Source organism: Palaemon carinicauda, chromosome 17, assembly GCF_036898095.1.
Source record: "Palaemon carinicauda isolate YSFRI2023 chromosome 17, ASM3689809v2, whole genome shotgun sequence".
In the NCBI taxonomy this organism is placed as follows: Eukaryota; Metazoa; Arthropoda; class Malacostraca; order Decapoda; family Palaemonidae; genus Palaemon; species Palaemon carinicauda.
Genome location: NC_090741.1, coordinates 61,558,816 through 61,576,580, shown reverse-complemented (window position 1 = coordinate 61,576,580; position 17,765 = coordinate 61,558,816). Strand labels below are relative to the sequence as shown.

Below are 17,765 nucleotides of genomic sequence, written 5' to 3'. Positions count from 1 at the left end.
AGAAATATCTGATGTCGTAAGACAGTTAAATAATCCTTTCTATGTAATTAAACCTGAAATTCGGGTAAAAATCATTTATTATTATTCACAAAAAAAAAAAGGTTCGAATCAGATCCGTGAATTTTACTAGATACTACACAGAATTCTAGAAGTTTTATTCCAGCTGCGACCAAGTTGTGGAATAATCTCCCTAATCAGGTAGTTGAATCGGTGGTACTTCAAAAGTTCAAACCTACAGCGAGTGTTTTTATGTTGAAGAGGCTGGCATAAGTCTCTTTTTGTAGTTTAGTTATGAAAGAGTTATGTTAATATTGTTACTGTTCTTAAAATATGTTATTTTAATTGTTCATTGCTTCTCGTAGTTTATTTATTTCCTTCCCACGTGGCTATTTTTCCCTGTTGGAGTCCTTGGGCTTATAGCATCCTGTTTTTCCAACTAGGGTTGTAGCTTATTTAATAATAATAATAATAATAATAATAATAATAATGATAAATTGTTTTACAACAAACAGATCTTCTAGAGCTCAGGGAAAATACCCCAATGAGGAAAGGAAATAAGGAAATAGATAAACTACAAGAGAAGTAATAAAAAATTTAAATAAAATGCTTTAAGAACAGTAACAACATTGAAATAAATCTTAAATATATAAACTATAAAAACTTTAAAAAAAAAAAAAAAGAGAAGGAGAAATAATACTGTGTCCCCTCAAGCAAGAGAACTCTATCCCAAGACAGTGGAACACCATCGTACAGAGGCTATGGCACTACCCAAGACTAGAGAACAATGGTTTGATTTTGGAGTGTCTTTCTCCTATAAGAGCTCCTTACCATAGCTATATACCAAGGTCTATAGAATACATGTTTCTAAGACTATAGCTGTGTTATTTGAACTAAAGTAGGGTTTTTGTGGCCTGATTGGTAACGTCTCTGCCTAGTAATTGCCAGTCGGGGGTTCGAGTCCCGTTCAGACTCATTAGTTCCTTCAATGTCTCCAACCTTACAATTCTTGTGAGCTAAGGATGGGAGGTTTGGGGGAGCCTAAAGGTCTATCTGTTGAGTTATCAGCAGCCACTGCCTGGCCCTCCCTGGTCCTAGCTTGGGTGGAGAGGAGGCTTGGGCTCTGGTCATATAATATATGATCAGTCTCTACGGCATTGTTGTGCTTGCTAGGGCAATATCCCTGTCCCTTGCCTCTGCCACTCATAAGCAACCTCTAAACCTATAAACCTTTAGACTGTATGATTGGTATATCATTAATCTTTACATTATATACATGAAATCAAATAGGTATATTTATCAGCTAGGGCGCCTATAAGAATAAGAAAAGCAAATTTGCTGATTATCCTTGTCCCACATCCTATCCCAAAACATCTTCAAATAAAAGTTGCAAATCATCCCATAACCTAAATTACCTACAAGCCCAAACAAAAATCAACCAGACACCTACGGGCTGCAAGGGTGCAAGAGCCCGTGCCATTCAGAGAATGAGGGAGATTTACCCATTTAGAATATCAATACCAGCTGGGATAAGAATTTACCAGAACTCATTCAGACATGTATTTGTTAAATTTAGATCATTATATCTTAAGTTATATTAAACTTGGTAGTTATCATTTCATTGAACAGAAGTTGTTATAAAAGTAGACGTATTCAATATATCCTCAGTCATTATCATCTTGCTTCGTAAATAGTGTATATCTCCCTGCTTTAATGGGTTGATGTAGAGGGCCCATGTTTACATGCCACGTAGCGAGTGACGTCACAGATTCCCCCTGTGCAGACCACAGTTGGGTAGAGCTTGTATTCCATACACCTAGCTTTATACCATACGAGCTTTACCGTATGAACTTTTACGTATGATTTGTCTACGATTTTTTTCCATATAAAATTTCAAACATACTTACATACACATATTTTTTTCTACACGAGCTTTCATCTGGACCCCTTATTGGCCAAGGCATCCTGCACAAACTGAGGAACGTCATAGCCAAAGAGATAAAAATCCTGCTTATAAATATTGTACAATCGAACTATGACGTCATCAGGTATATCTCTAAAATAGGCCTCGTACGTGGGAAACGTGCTTAGGCTTTTATAGTTTTTCCGAGTAGTCACATCGACCTCTTCAATCCCGAGTTTGAGCACAATGTAACGAAGGTCCTCCTCAAAAGTTTCCTGCTTCACAATGTAATCATATGGGAAGCGACAGGGTTTGCAGTTGCTGCTGTAAGGACGCCAGTGCCTGTTCATGCTCAAGACGCCACCTCGATTCTGGAAGTTGAAACACATGATGCAATGGATGATTGCATGATTGTCCATTTACTGACCCATATAAAAATAAAAACAAGGAGGAAAGAACAGCTAAGGTCAGGCTCACTTATGTTGCCCGGTTAAGTTAGGTTACACATGGCTAGTTTGGTTATGAAAAACATAAACAAGAAAGAGGAAAGAGAAGTTAAGGGCAGGTTCATTATTCTTGTCAGGTTAAGTTAGGTTACAAATGGCTAGTTTGGTTATCAAATACATAAACAAGAAAGATGAAAGAGAAGTTAAGGTCAGGCTCATTTATGTTTTCAGGTTAAGTTAGGTTACACATGGCTAGTTTGGTTATCAATAACATAAACAAGAAAGAAGAAAGAGAGGTTAAGGTCAGGCTCATTTATGTAGTTAGGTTAAGTTAGGTTTCACATGGCTAGTTTGGTTATCAATAACATAAACAAGAAAGAGGAAAGAGAAGTTAAGGTTAGGCTCATTTATGTAATCAGGTTAAGTTAGGTTACACATGGCTAGTTCGGTTATCAAAAAACATAAAAAAGAAAGAGGAAAGAGAAGTTAAGGTTGGCCTCATTAATCTTGTCAGGTTAAGTTAAGTTACACATAGTTAGTTTGGTTATAAAAAAAACAAACAAGGAAGAGGAAAGAGAAGTTAAGGTCAGGCTCATTAATCTTGTCAGGTTAAGTTAGGTTACACATGGCTAGTTTGGTTGTCAAAAAACATAAACAAGAAAGAGAAAAGAGAAGTTAAGGTCAGGCTCATTAATCTTGTCAGGTTAAGTTAGGTTACACATGGCTAGTTTGGTTGTCAAAAAACATAAACAAGAAAGATGAAAGAGAAGTTAAGGTCAGGCTCATTAATCTTGTCAGGTTAAGTTAGGCCACATATGGCTAGTTTGGTTATCAAAATACATAAACAAGAACAAGGAAAGAGAAGTTAAGGTCAGGCTCATTAATTTTGTCATGGCTAGTTTGGTTATCAAAAAACATGAACAAGAGAGATGAAAGAGAAGTTAAGGTCAGGTTCATTTATGTTGTCAGGTTAAGTTAGGTTACACATGGCTAGTTTGGTTATTAAAAACATAAACAAGAAAGAGGAAAGAGAAGTTAAGGTCAGGCTCATTAATTTTGTCAAGTTAAGTTAGGTTACACATGGCTAGTTAGTTTATCAAAAAACATAAACAAGAAAGATGAAAGAGAAGTTAAGGTCAGGCTCATTAATCTTGTCAGGTTATGTTAGGCCACATATGGCTAGTTTGGTTATCAAAATACATAAACAAGAACAAGGAAAGAGAAGTTAAGGTCAGGCTCATTAATTTTGTCAAGTTAAGTTAGGTTACACATGGCTAGTTAGTTTATCAAAAAACATAAACAAGAAAGATGAAAGAGAAGTTAAGGTCAGGCTCATTAATCTTGTCAGGTTAAGTTAGGCCACACATGGCTAGTTTGGTTATCAAAATACATAAACAAGAACAAGGAAAGAGAAGTTAAGGTCAGGCTCATTAATTTTGTCAAGTTAAGTTAGGTTACACATGGCTAGTTAGTTTATCAAAAAAAACATAAACAAGAAAGATGAAAGAGAAGTTAAGGTCAGGCTCATTAATCTTGTCAGGTTAAGTTAGGCCACACATGGCTAGTTTGGTTATCAAAATACATAAACAAGAAAAAGGAAAGAGAAATTAAGGTCGGCCTCATTAATCTTGTCAGGTTAAGTTAGGTTACACATGGCTAGTTTGGTTATCAAAATACATAAACAAGAAAAAGGAAAGAGAAGTTAAGATCAGGCTCATTAATCTTGTCAGGTTAAGTTAGGTTACACATGGCTAGTTTGGTTATTAAAATACATAAACAAGAAAAAGGAAAGAGAAGTTAAGGTCAGGCTCATTAATCTTGTCAGGTTAAGTTAGGTTACACATGGCTAGTTTGGTTATCAAATACTTAAACAAGAAAAAGGAAAGAAAAATTAAGGTCGGCCTCATCAATCTTGTCAGGTTAAGTTAGGTTACACATGGCTAGTTTGGTTATCAAAATACATAAACAAGAACAAGGAAAGAGAAGTTAAGGTCAGGCTCATTAATCTTGTCAGGTTAAGTTAGGTTACATATGGCTAGTTTGGTTATCAAAATACATAAACAAGAACAAGGAAAGAGAAGTTAAGGTCAGGCTCATTAATCTTGTCAGGTTAAGTTAGGTTACATATGGCTAGTTTGGTTATCAAAATACATAAACAAGAAAAAGGAAAGAGAAATTAAGGTCGGCCTCATTAATCTTGTCAGTTTAAGTTAGGTTACACATGGCTAGTTTGGTTATCAAAATACATAAACAAGAAAAAGGAAAGAGAAGTTAAGATCAGGCTCATTAATCTTGTCAGGTTAAGTTAGGTTACACATGGCTAGTTTGGTTATTAAAATACATAAACAAGAAAAAGGAAAGAGAAGTTAAGGTCAGGCTCATTAATCTTGTCAGGTTAAGTTAGGTTACACATGGCTAGTTTGGTTATCAAATACATAAACAAGAAAAAGGAAAGAAAAATTAAGGTCGGCCTCATTAATCTTGTCAGGTTAAGTTAGGTTACACATGGCTAGTTTGGTTATCAAAATACATAAACAAGAACAAGGAAAGAGAAGTTAAGGTCAGGCTCATTAATCTTGTCAGGTTAAGTTAGGTTACATATGGCTAGTTTGGTTATCAAAATACATAAACAAGAACAAGGAAAGAGAAGTTAAGGTCAGGCTCATTAATCTTGTCAGGTTAAGTTAGGTTACATATGGCTAGTTTGGTTATCAAAATACATAAACAAGAAAAAGGAAAGAGAAGTTAAGGTCAGGCTCATTAATCTTGTCAGGTTAAGTTAGGTTACACATGGCTAGTTTGGTTATCAAAATACATAAACAAGAAAAAGGAAAGAGAAGTTAAGGTCAGGCTCATTAATCTTGTCAGGTTAAGTTAGGTTACACATGGCTAGTTTGGTTATCAAAATACATAAACAAGAAAAAGGAAAGAGAAGTTAAGGTCAGGCTCATTAATCTTGTCAGGTTAAGTTAGGTTACACATGGCTAGTTTGGTTATCAAAATACATAAACAAGAAAAAGGAAAGAGAAGTTAAGGTCAGGCTCATTAATCTTGTCAGGTTAAGTTAGGTTACACATGGCTAGTTTGGTTATCAAAATACATAAACAAGAACAAGGAAAGAGAAGTTAAGGTCAGGCTCATTAATCTTGTCAGGTTAAGTTAGGCCACACATGGCTAGTTTGGTTATCAAAATACATAAACAAGAAAAAGAAAAGAGAAGTTAAGGTCAGGCTCATTAATTTTGTCAAGTTAAGTTAGGTTACACATGGCTAGTTAGTTTATCAAAAAAAACATAAACAAGAAAGATGAAAGAGAAGTTAAGGTCAGGCTCATTAATCTTGTCAGGTTAAGTTAGGCCACACATGGCTAGTTTGGTTATCAAAATACATAAACAAGAAAAAGGAAAGAGAAATTAAGGTCGGCCTCATTAATCTTGTCAGGTTAAGTTAGGTTACACATGGCTAGTTTGGTTATCAAAATACATAAACAAGAAAAAGGAAAGAGAAGTTAAGATCAGGCTCATTAATCTTGTCAGGTTAAGTTAGGTTACACATGGCTAGTTAGTTTATCAAAATACATAAACAAGAAAAAGGAAAGAGAAATTAAGGTCGGCCTCATTAATCTTGTCAGGTTAAGTTAGGTTACACATGGCTAGTTTGGTTATCAAAATACATAAACAAGAACAAGGAAAGAGAAGTTAAGGTCAGGCTCATTAATCTTGTCAGGTTAAGTTAGGTTACACATGGCTAGTTTGGTTATCAAAATACATAAACAAGAAAAAGGAAAGAGAAGTTAAGGTCAGGCTCATTAATCTTGTCAGGTTAAGTTAGGTTACACATGGCTAGTTTGGTTATCAAAATACATAAACAAGAACAAGGAAAGAGAAGTTAAGGTCAGGCTCATTAATCTTGTCAGGTTAAGTTAGGCCACACATGGCTAGTTTGGTTATCAAAATACATAAACAAGAACAAGGAAAGAGAAGTTAAGGTCAGGCTCATTAATCTTGTCAGGTTAAGTTAGGTTACATATGGCTAGTTTGGTTATCAAAATACATAAACAAGAACAAGGAAAGAGAAGTTAAGGTCAGGCTCATTAATCTTGTCAGGTTAACTTAGGCCACACATGGCTAGTTTGGTTATCAAAATACATAAACAAAAACAAGGAAAGAGAAGTTAAGGTCAGGCTCATTAATCTTGTCAGGTTAAGTTAGGCCACACATGGCTAGTTTGGTTATCAAAATACATAAACAAGAACAAGGAAAGAGAAGTTAAGGTCAGGTTCATTAATTTTGTCAAGTTAAGTTAGGTTACACATGGCTAGTTAGTTTATCAAAAAAAACATAAACAAGAAAGATGAAAGAGAAGTTAAGGTCAGGCTCATTAATCTTGTCAGGTTAAGTTAGGCCACATATGGCTAGTTTGGTTATCAAAATATATAAACAAGAAAAAGGAAAGAGAAATTAAGGTCGGCCTCATTAATCTTGTCAGGTTAAGTTAGGTTACACATGGCTAGTTTGGTTATCAAAATACATAAACAAGAAAAAGGAAAGAGAAGTTAAGATCAGGCTCATTAATCTTGTCAGGTTAAGTTAGGTTACACATGGCTAGTTAGTTTATAAAAATACATAAACAAGAAAAAGGAAAGAGAAATTAAGGTCGGCCTCATTAATCTTGTCAGGTTAAGTTAGGTTACACATGGCTAGTTTGGTTATCAAAATACATAAACAAGAAAAAGGAAAGAGAAGTTAAGGTCAGGCTCATTAATCTTGTCAGGTTAAGTTAGGTTACACATGGCTAGTTTGGTTATCAAAATACATAAACAAGAAAAAGGAAAGAGAAGTTAAGGTCAGGCTCATTAATCTTGTCAGGTTAAGTTAGGTTACACATGGCTAGTTTGGTTATCAAAATACATAAACAAGAACAAGGAAAGAGAAGTTAAGGTCAGGCTCATTAATCTTGTCAGGTTAAGTTAGGCCACACATGGCTAGTTTGGTTATCAAAATACATAAACAAGAACAAGGAAAGAGAAGTTAAGGTCAGGCTCATTAATCTTGTCAGGTTAAGTTAGGTTACATATGGCTAGTTTGGTTATCAAAATACATAAACAAGAAAAAGGAAAGAGAAGTTAAGGTCAGGCTCATTAATCTTGTCAGGTTAAGTTAGGCCACACATGGCTAGTTTGGTTATCAAAATACATAAACAAAAACAAGGAAAGAGAAGTTAAGGTCAGGCTCATTAATCTTGTCAGGTTAAGTTAGGTTACACATGGCTAGTTTGGTTATCAAAATACATAAACAAGTAAAAGAAAAGAGAAGTTAAGGTCAGGCTCATTAATCTTGTCAGGTTAAGTTAGGTTACACATGGCTAGTTTGGTTATCAAAATACATAAACAAGAAAAAGGAAAGAGAAGTTAAGGTCAGGCTCATTAATCTTGTCAAGTTAATTTAGGTTACACATGGCTAGTTTGGTTATCAAATACATAAACAAGAAAAAGGAAAGAAAAATTAAGGTCGGCCTCATTAATCTTGTCAGGTTAAGTTAGGTTACACATGGCTAGTTTGGTTATCAAAATACATAAACAAGAAAAAGGAAAGAGAAGTTAAGATCAGGCTCATTAATCTTGTCAGGTTAAGTTAGGTTACACATGGCTAGTTTGGTTATCAAATACATAAACAAGAAAAAGGAAAAAAAAGTTAAGGTCGGCCTCATTAATCTTGTCAGGTCAAGTTAGGTTACACATGGCTAGTTTGGTTATCAAATACATAAACAAGAAAAAGGAAAGAGAAGTAAAGGTTGGCCTCATTAATCTTGTCAGGTTAATTTAGGTTACACATGGCTAGTTTGGTTATCAAATACATAAACAAGAAAAAGGAAAGAGAAGTAAAGGTTGGCCTCATTAATCTTGTCAGGTTAATTTAGGTTACACATGGCTAGTTTGGTTATCAAATACATAAACAAGAAAAAGGAAAGAGAAGTTAAGGTCGGCCTCATTAATCTTGTCAGGTTAAATTAGGTTACACATGGCTAGTTTGGTTATCAAATACATAAACAAGAAAAAGGAAAGAGAAGTAAAGGTTGGCCTCATTAATCTTGTCAGGTTAATTTAGGTTACACATGGCTAGTTTGGTTATCAAATACATAAACATGAAAAAGGAAAGAGAAGTTAAGGTCGGCCTCATTAATCTTGTCAGGTTAAATTAGGTTACACATAGTTAGTTTGGTTATCAAATACATAAACAAGAACAAGGAAAGAGAAGTTAAGGTCAGGTTCATTATTCTTATCAGGTTAAGTTAGGTTACACATGGCTAGTTTGGTTATCAAAATACATAAACAAAAAAAAGGAAAGAGAAGTTAAGGTCAAGCTCATAAATCTGGTCAGGTTAAGTTAGGTTACACATGGCTAGTTTTGTTATCAAAATACATAAACAAGAAAAAGGAAAGAGAAGTTAAGGTCGGCCTCATTAATCTTGTCAGGTTAATTTAGGTTACACATGGCTAGTTTGGTTATCAAATACATAAACAAGAAAAAGGAAAGAGAAGTTAAGGTCGGCCTCATTAATCTTGTCAGGTTAAGTTAGGTTACACATAGTTAGTTTGGTTATCAAATACATAAACAAGAAAAAGGAAAGAGAAGTTAAGGTCAAGCTCATTAATCTGGTCAGGTTAAGTTAGGTTACACATGGCTAGTTTGGTTATCAAATACATAAACAAGAAAAAGGAAAGAGAAGTTAAGGTCAGGTTCATTATTCTTATCAGGTTACGTTAGGTTACACATGGCTAGTTTGGTTATCAAATACATAAACAAGAAAAAGGAAAGGAAAGAAAAGTTAAAGTCGGCCTCATTAATCTTGTCAGGTTAATTTAGGTTACACATAGTTAGTTTGGTTATCAAATACATAAACAAGAAAAAGGAAAGAGAAGTTAAGGTCAGGTTCATTATTCTTATCAGGTTAAGTTAGGTTACACATGGCTAGTTTGGTTATCAAATACATAAACAAGAAAAAGGAAAGAGAAGTAAAGGTTGGCCTCATTAATCTTGTCAGGTTAATTTAGGTTACACATGGCTAGTTTGGTTATCAAATACATAAACAAGAAAAAGGAAAGAGAAGTTAAGGTCGGCCTCATTAATCTTGTCAGGTTAAGTAAGGTTACACATGGCTAGTTTGGTTATCAAATACATAAACAAGAAAAAGGAAAGAGAAGTAAAGGTTGGTCTCATTAATCTTGTCAGGTTAATTTAGGTTACACATGGCTAGTTTGGTTATCAAATACATAAACAAGAAAAAGGAAAGAGAAGTTAAGGTCGGCCTCATTAATCTTGTCAGGTTAAGTTAGGTTACACATAGTTAGTTTGGTTATCAAAATACATAAACAAGAAAAAGGAAAGAGAAGTTAAGGTCAGGTTCATTATTCTTATCAGGTTAAGTTAGGTTACACATGGATAGTTTGGTTATCAAATACATAAACAAGAAAAAGGAAAGAGAAGTTAAGGTCGGCCTCATTAATCTTGTCAGGTTAATTTAGGTTACACATAGTTAGTTTGGTTATCAAATACATAAACAAGAAAAAGGAAAGAGAAGTTAAGGTCGGCCTCATTAATCTTGTCAGGTTAATTTAGGTTACACATGGCTAGTTTGGTTATCAAATACATAAACAAGAAAAAGGAAAGAGAAGTTAAGGTCGGCCTCATTAATCTTGTCAGGTTAAATTGGGTTACACATGGCTAGTTTGGTTATCAAATACATAAACAAGAAAAAGGAAAGAGAAGTAAAGGTTGGCCTCATTAATCTTGTCAGGTTAATTTAGGTTACACATGGCTAGTTTGGTTATCAAATACATAAACAAGAAAAAGGAAAGAGAAGTTAAGGTCAGCCTCATTAATCTTGTCAGGTTAAGTTAGGTTACACATAGTTAGTTTGGTTATCAAAATACATAAACAAGAAAAAGGAAAGAGAAGTTAAGGTCAGGTTCATTATTTTTATCAGGTTAAGTTAGGTTACACATGGCTAGTTTGGTTATCAAAATACATAAACAAGAAAAAGGAAAGAGAAGTTAAGGTCAAGCTCATAAATCTGGTCAGGTTAAGTTAGGTTACACATGGCTAGTTTGGTTATCAAAATACATAAACAAGAAAAAGGAAAGAGAAGTTAAGGTCAGGCTCATTAATCTTGTCAGGTTAATTTAGGTTACACATGGCTAGTTTGGTTATCAAAATACATAAACAAGAAAAAGGAAAGAGAAGTTAAGGTCGGCCTCATTAATCTTGTCAGGTTAATTTAGGTTACACATGGCTAGTTTGGTTATCAAATACATAAACAAGAAAAAGGAAAGAGAAGTTAAGGTCGGCCTCATTAATCTTGTCAGGTTAAGTTAGGTTACACATAGTTAGTTTGGTTATCAAATACGTAAACAAGAAAAAGGAAAGAGAAGTTAAGGTCAAGCTCATTAATCTGGTCAGGTTAAGTTAGGTTACACATGGCTAGTTTGGTTATCAAATACATAAACAAGAAAAAGGAAAGAAAAGTTAAGGTCGGCCTCATTAATCTTGTCAGGTTAATTTAGGTTACACATAGTTAGTTTGGTTATCAAATACATAAACAAGAAAAAGGAAAGAGAAGTTAAGGTCGGCCTCATTAATCTTGTCAGGTTAAGTTAGGTTACACATAGTTAGTTTGGTTATCAAATACATAAACAAGAAAAAGGAAAGAGAAGTTAAGGTCAGGTTCATTATTCTTATCAGGTTAAGTTAGGTTACACATGGCTAGTTTGGTTATCAAATACATAAACAAGAAAAAGGAAAGGAAAGAAAAGTTAAAGTCAGCCTCATTAATCTTGTCAGGTTAATTTAGGTTACACATAGTTAGTTTGGTTATCAAATACATAAACAAGAAAAAGGAAAGAGAAGTTAAGGTCAGGTTCATTATTCTTATCAGGTTAAGTTAGGTTACACATGGCTAGTTTGGTTATCAAATACATAAACAAGAAAAAGGAAAGGAAAGAAAAGTTAAAGTCGGCCTCATTAATCTTGTCAGGTTAATTTAGGTTACACATGGCTAGTTTGGTTATCAAATACATAAACAAGAAAAAGGAAAGAGAAGTTAAGGTCGGCCTCATTAATCTTGTCAGGTTAAGTAAGGTTACACATAGTTAGTTTGGTTAACAAAATACATAAACAAGAAAAAGGAAAGAGAAGTTAAGGTCAAGCTCATTAATCTGGTCAGGTTAATTTAGGTTACACATGGCTAGTTTGGTTATCAAATACATAAACAAGAAAAAGGAAAGAGAAGTAAAGGTCGGTCTCATTAATCTTGTCAGGTTAATTTAGGTTACACATAGTTAGTTTGGTTATCAAATACATAAACAAGAAAAAGGAAAGAGAAGTTAAGGTCAGGTTCATTAATCTTGTCAGGTCAAGTCAGGCCACACATGGCTAGTTTGGTTATCAAAAAACATAAACAAGAAAGATGAAAGAGAAGTTAAGGTCAGGCTCATTAATCTTGTCAGGTTAAGTTAGGTTACACATGGCTAGTTTGGTTATCAAAATACATAAACAAGAAAAAGGAAAGAGAAGTTAAGGTTAGGCTCATTAATCTTGTCAGGTTAAGTTAGGTTACACATGGCTAGTTTGGTTATCAAAATACATAAACAAGAAAAAGGAAAGAGTAGTTAAGGGCAGGCTCATTAATCCTGTCAAGTTAAGTTAGGTTGCACATGGCTAGTTTGGTTATCAAAATACATAAACAAGAAAGTTCAAAGAGAAGTTAAGGGCAGGCTCATTATTCTTATCAGGTTAAGTTAGGTTACACATGGCTAGTTTGGTTATAAAAAAAACATAAACAAGAAAGAGGAAAGAGAAGTTAAGGACAGGCTCATTATTCTTATCAGGTTAAGTCAGGTTACACATGGCTAGTTTGGTTATAAAAAAAACATAAACAAGAAAGAGGAAAGAGAAGTTAAGGGCAGGCTCATTATTCTTATCAGGTTAAGTCAGGTTACACATGGCTAGTTTGGTTATAAAAAAAACATAAACAAGAAAGAGGAAAGAGAAGTTAAGGGCAGGCTCATTATTCTTATCAGGTTAAGTCAGGTTACACATGGCTAGTTTGGTTATAAAAAAAAACATAAACAAGAAAGAGGAAAGAGAAGTTAAGGGCAGGCTCATTATTCTTATCAGGTTAAGTCAGGTTACACATGGCTAGTTTGGTTATAAAAAAAAAACATAAACAAGAAAGAGGAAAGAGAAGTTAAGGGCAGGCTCATTATTCTTATCAGGTTAAGTCAGGTTACACATGGCTAGTTTGGTTATCAAAAAAATATAAACAAGAAAGAGGAAAGAGAAGTTAAGGGCAGGCTCATTATTCTTATCAGGTTAAGTCAGGTTACATGGCTAGTTTGTTGATCAAAATACATAAACAAGAAAAAGGAAAGAGAAGTTAAGGGCAGGCCCATTCATCTTATCAGGTTAAGTTAGGATACACATACCTAGTTTGATTTGTAGCTGAACATCAGTAGGCCTACTTACGTTTTCTGTAATGATGCCTTTGAGAAATAAGGAGAAAGGGACGACCACAGACTGGGAGTGTTTTACGGGTCTATCCATCAATTTCAAGATTGTCGTAGTAATTTTGACCCTGGTGTTGAAAACAAAATAGATAAGACGTGAAATATTAAATTGGGTTAGTTATAATGACTGAATTATTATTATTATTATTATTATTATTATTATTATATTCATTTTTATTATTATTATTATTATGATTATTATTATGATTATTATTATATTCATTTTTATTATTATTATTATTATTATTATTATTATTAATATTATATTTGTTGTTTTTTATTAAAATTATTATTATTATCGTTATTATTAATATAATCAATTTTATTATCATTATCATTATTATTATTATTATTTTTATTATTATCATTATTATTATCATCATCATTATTATTATTATCATTATTATTATTACTAGCTAAGCTACAACCCTAGTTATCAAAGCAGGATGCTATAAGCCCAAGGGCTCCAACAGAGAAAAATAGCCCAGTGAAGAAAGAAGATAAGGAAATAAATAAACCAAGAGAGAAGTAATGAAATATCAAAATATCACCAGAACAATGAATAGAAAATAAAAATAAATCGTTTATGATATAAACTATACAAACTTTAAAGGAAAAAAAGAACAAGAGGAAGAGAAATAAGATAAAATAGTGGGTCCGAGTGTATCCTCAAGCAAGAGAGAAGTCTACCCTAACCTATAGTCCATTCTTTTTAGTGAGGCAGATTTGCACAGTCGAATGGGTGCCCTTTTAGTTCGGAAAAGTATCCTGCTCGCTGATTAGTTGGACAAGATAATTCTAACCAATCAGATAGTAGGAAACTTTTCCGAGCTAAAAGGGCACCGCTGCGAGTCAGTGCAAATACGCCTCATTAAAAAAAATTGAGTATAGTCAAACTTAATTCTTCCCAGCATCAACAAAATATAAAATACAAAATATAAAATATGAAATATAAAATAGATGACTATTCCCTCAAAAAAAAAAAAAAATTAATGGAATACCTATGTATACGGTTTAAAAAAAAACCGTAATTTTAATCGGAAATTCTCCGTAAAAATATACTGTTAACGGTATTTCATTAAAATACAGTCGACCGTAATGTTTAACCTTACTTTGTTATTACATTTTACGGGTGGGTGACCTTAATATCACTCATTTACGTCAATATATCCTTTTTTAAAACGGTAAAAATCGTGGCAACGTTTATTCCAGGATTCTTAGCTTTTTTTTTTTCATTTATTCCAGGATTTTTACTTTTCTTTTTTAATCATTTATTCCCTGATTTTTACCTTTTTCTTTTTTTCATTTATTCCAGGATTTTTTCCTTTTTCTTTTTTTTTTCATTTATTCCAGGATTTTTACCTTTTTCTTTTTTTCATTTATTCCAGGATTTTTAACTTTTTATTTTTTTTTCATTTATTCCATGATTTTTATCTTTTTCTTTTTTATTCATTTATTTCAGGATTTTTACCTTTCTATTTTTTTCATTTATTCCAGGATTTTTACCATTTTCTCTTTTATTCATTTATTTCAGGATTTTTATCTTTCTCTTTTTTTTATTTATTCCAGGATTTTTACCATTTTCTCTTTTATTCATTTATTTCAGGATTTTTATCTTTCTCTTTTTTTTATTTATTCCAGGATTTTTACCATTTTCTCTTTTATTCATTTATTTCAGGATTTTTATCTTTCTCTTTTTTTATTTATTCCAGGATTTTTACCATTTTCTCTTTTATTCATTTATTTCAGGATTTTTATCTTTCTCTTTTTTTTATTTATTCCAGGATTTTTACCTTTCTTTTTTTTTCATTTATTCCAGGATTTTTACCTTTCTTTTTTTTTCATTTGTTCCAGGATTTTTACCATTTTCTTTTTTTCATTTATTACAAGGTTTTTACCATTTTCTTTTTTATTCATCTATTCCAGGATTTTTACCTTTCTCTTTTTTTTTCATTTATTCCAAGATTTTTACCTTTTTCTTTTTTTCATTTATTCCAGGATTTTTACCTTTTTTTTTTTTATTAATTTCTTCCAGGATTTTTACCTTTCTCTTTTTTTTTATTTATTCCAGGATTTTAACCTTTCTCTTTTTTTTCATTTATTCCAGGATTTTTACTTTTTTCTTTTTTTTTAATTTAATCCAGGATTTTTACCTTTTTATTTTTTTTCATTTATTTCAGGATTTTTACCTTTTTCTTTTTTTTCATTTATTCCAGGATTTTTACCCTTTCTTTTTTGTTAATTTATTCCAGTATTTTTTACCATTTTCTCTTTTTTTTCAATTATTTCAGGATTTTTATCTTTCTCTTTTTTTTATTTATTCCAGGATTTTTACCTTTTTCTTTTTTTTCATTTATTCCAGGATTTTTACTTTTCTTTTTTTTTCATTTGTTCCAGGATTTTTATCTTTCTCTTTTTCTATTTATTCCAGGATTTTTACCTTTTTCTTTTTTTCATTTATTACAAGGTTTTTACCATTTTCTTTTTTATTCATCTATTCCAGGATTTTTACCCTTTTCTTTTTTATTCATTTATTACAGGATTTTTACCATTTTCTTTTTTTCATTTATTACAAGGTTTTTACCATTTTCTTTTTTATTCATTTATTCCAGGATTTTTTCCTTTCTCTTTTTTTTTCATTTATTCCAGGATTTTTACCGTTTTTCTTTTTTTTCTAAGGCAAATTTTTAACAGTGCACCTTATAGTTATGGTCCATTTCTTTTAGCGATGCAGATTTGCACCGACTCGCAGCGGTGCCCTTTTAGCTCTGAAAAGTTTCCTGATCGCTGATTGGTTGGACGAGATAATTCTAACCAATCAGCGATCAGGAAACTTTTCCGAGCTAAAAGGGCAACGCTGCGAGTCGGTGCAAAAGTTTCCTGATCGCTGATTGGTTGGACGAGATAATTCTAACCAATCAGCGATCAGGAAACTTTTCCGAGCTAAAAGGGCAACGCTGCGAGTCGGTGCAAAAGTTTCCTGATCGCTGATTGGTTGGACGAGATAATTCTAACCAATCAGCGATCAGGAAACTTTTCCGAGCTAAAAGGGCAACGCTGCGAGTCGGTGCAAAAGTTTCCTGATCGCTGATTGGTTGGACGAGATAATTCTAACCAATCAGAGATCAGGATACTTTTCCGAGCTAAAAGGGCACAGCTGCGAGTCGGTGCAAATCTGCCTCGATAAAAGAAATGGACTATAGAACAGAACCAAAACCAAACAATTGCCTGTACAATGAGCATACCTGTGTCTACTCACAAATGTCCGGCTGCCATTGGTAAACTTGTCTCTGTAGGCTGACACGAGACGGGAGAAGGGATGTCTCACTGAAATAATCCGGACACTCTTTTCTTCTCCCTTTCCTCGGTGCATTTTCCTGAAAAGTTGAGATTTTTTCATACGGCGTCTGAAAAAAAAAAAGAAAAAAAAAACAGGAAATTTTTATTTTTTTCAAAATCCTCCTCTTGGGAGCTGCTTAGAAGCCCTCTAGAGCAGGAAAATATATTATTATTATTATTATTATTATTATTATTATTATTATTATTATTATTATTATTATTACTTGCTAAGCTACAACCATAGTTGGACAAGCAGGATGGTATAAGCCCAGAGGCTCCAACAGGGAAAATAACCCATTAAGGATAGGAAACAAGGAAAAATAAAATATTTCAAGAAAAGTAACAACATTAAAATAAATATTTCCTACATAAACAATAAAAACTTTAACAGAACAAGAGGAAGAGAAATAAGATAGAATAGCGCGCCCGAGTGTACCCTCAAGCAAGAGAACTCTAACTCAAGAGAGTAGAAGACCATGGTACAGAGGCTATGGCACTACCTAAGACTAGAGAACAATGATTAAATTTGAGGATCCAAAGAAAAAGCTCATAATGTCCAAGAGACTAACATTATACACATAATGATAAACAGCCTAGCGCCCTCTCCACTCAAGCTAGGACCAGGGAGGGGAAGGTAATGGCCACTGATGACTCAGCAGGTAGACCTATAGGCTCCCCCAAAGCCCTGCATCCTTAGCTCACAAGGATGGCGAGGTTGCAGACACTACAAAAAACTATCGAGCTTGAGCGGGACTAGAACCCTGGCAGGGACGTTTCCAAATCTATTCCTCAGCATAATAACACGAAACTGACTTACGTTCCAACTATCCTCTTGCTCACAGAAATTTTATGCACTGATTCCTTGATATTGCGTTGGCCGAGCATACTCAAAAAGTGAGTTTTCCATGTAGAAGCACCTCCCTGGAATGTGACGTCATACATTTATTATTATTATTATTATCATTATTATTATTATTATTAGTTAGGCAACAATCCTAGCTGATAATGCAGGATGCTATAAGCCCAAGGGCTCCAGCAGGGAAAAATAGCCGAGTGAGGAAAGGAAATAAGGATATAAATTATATTAGAAGTAATGAACAATTATAGTAAAACACTTTTAGAACATTAACAACTTTAATAAATAAACTATAAAAACCTCAAAAAGAAATAAAAAACAAGTGGAAGAGAAATGAGATAGAAAAGTGTGCCCGATTGTACCCTCTAGCAAGAGAACTCTACCCTAAGACAGTGGAAGCCTGAGTAGAGAAAAATGGTTTGATTTTGGAGTGTCCTTTTCTTAGAAGAGCTGTTTACCATAGTTAAAGTCTCCTCTACCCTTACCAAGAGGAAAGTAGCCACTGAACAATTACAGTGCAGTAGTTAACCCCTTGAGCGAAGGAGAATTGTTTGGCAATCTCAGTGGTGTCAGGTGTATGAGGACAGAGGAGAATCTTTAAGGAATAGGCTAGACTATTTGGTTTATGTGTAGGAAAGGGGAAAATGAACCGTAACCAGAG

At 33.3% G+C, this 17,765-nt stretch overlaps 1 protein-coding gene across 2 annotated transcripts in view; it reads right to left on the bottom strand.

Moving 5' to 3' along the window:
- Positions 1 to 1,556: 1,556 nt before the first annotated feature.
- The window catches only part of LOC137656104 (carbohydrate sulfotransferase 10-like), an 18,693-nt gene continuing 2,484 nt past the window's right edge, over positions 1,557 to 17,765 (bottom strand). Inside the window, exons 2-5 of one of the 2 annotated variants that reach the window (XM_068390278.1) lie at positions 17,066 to 17,169; positions 16,155 to 16,316; positions 12,869 to 12,977; positions 1,557 to 2,271 (exon numbers count right to left, since the gene is read on the bottom strand). In XM_068390278.1, coding sequence (XP_068246379.1) covers positions 1,933 to 2,271; positions 12,869 to 12,977; positions 16,155 to 16,316; positions 17,066 to 17,169 — 714 coding nt within the window. In that variant the 3' untranslated portion in view covers positions 1,557 to 1,932. The remainder of the gene's footprint in view (positions 2,272 to 12,868; positions 12,978 to 16,154; positions 16,317 to 17,065; positions 17,170 to 17,765) is intronic. The other variant, XM_068390279.1, reaches the window with a different exon arrangement.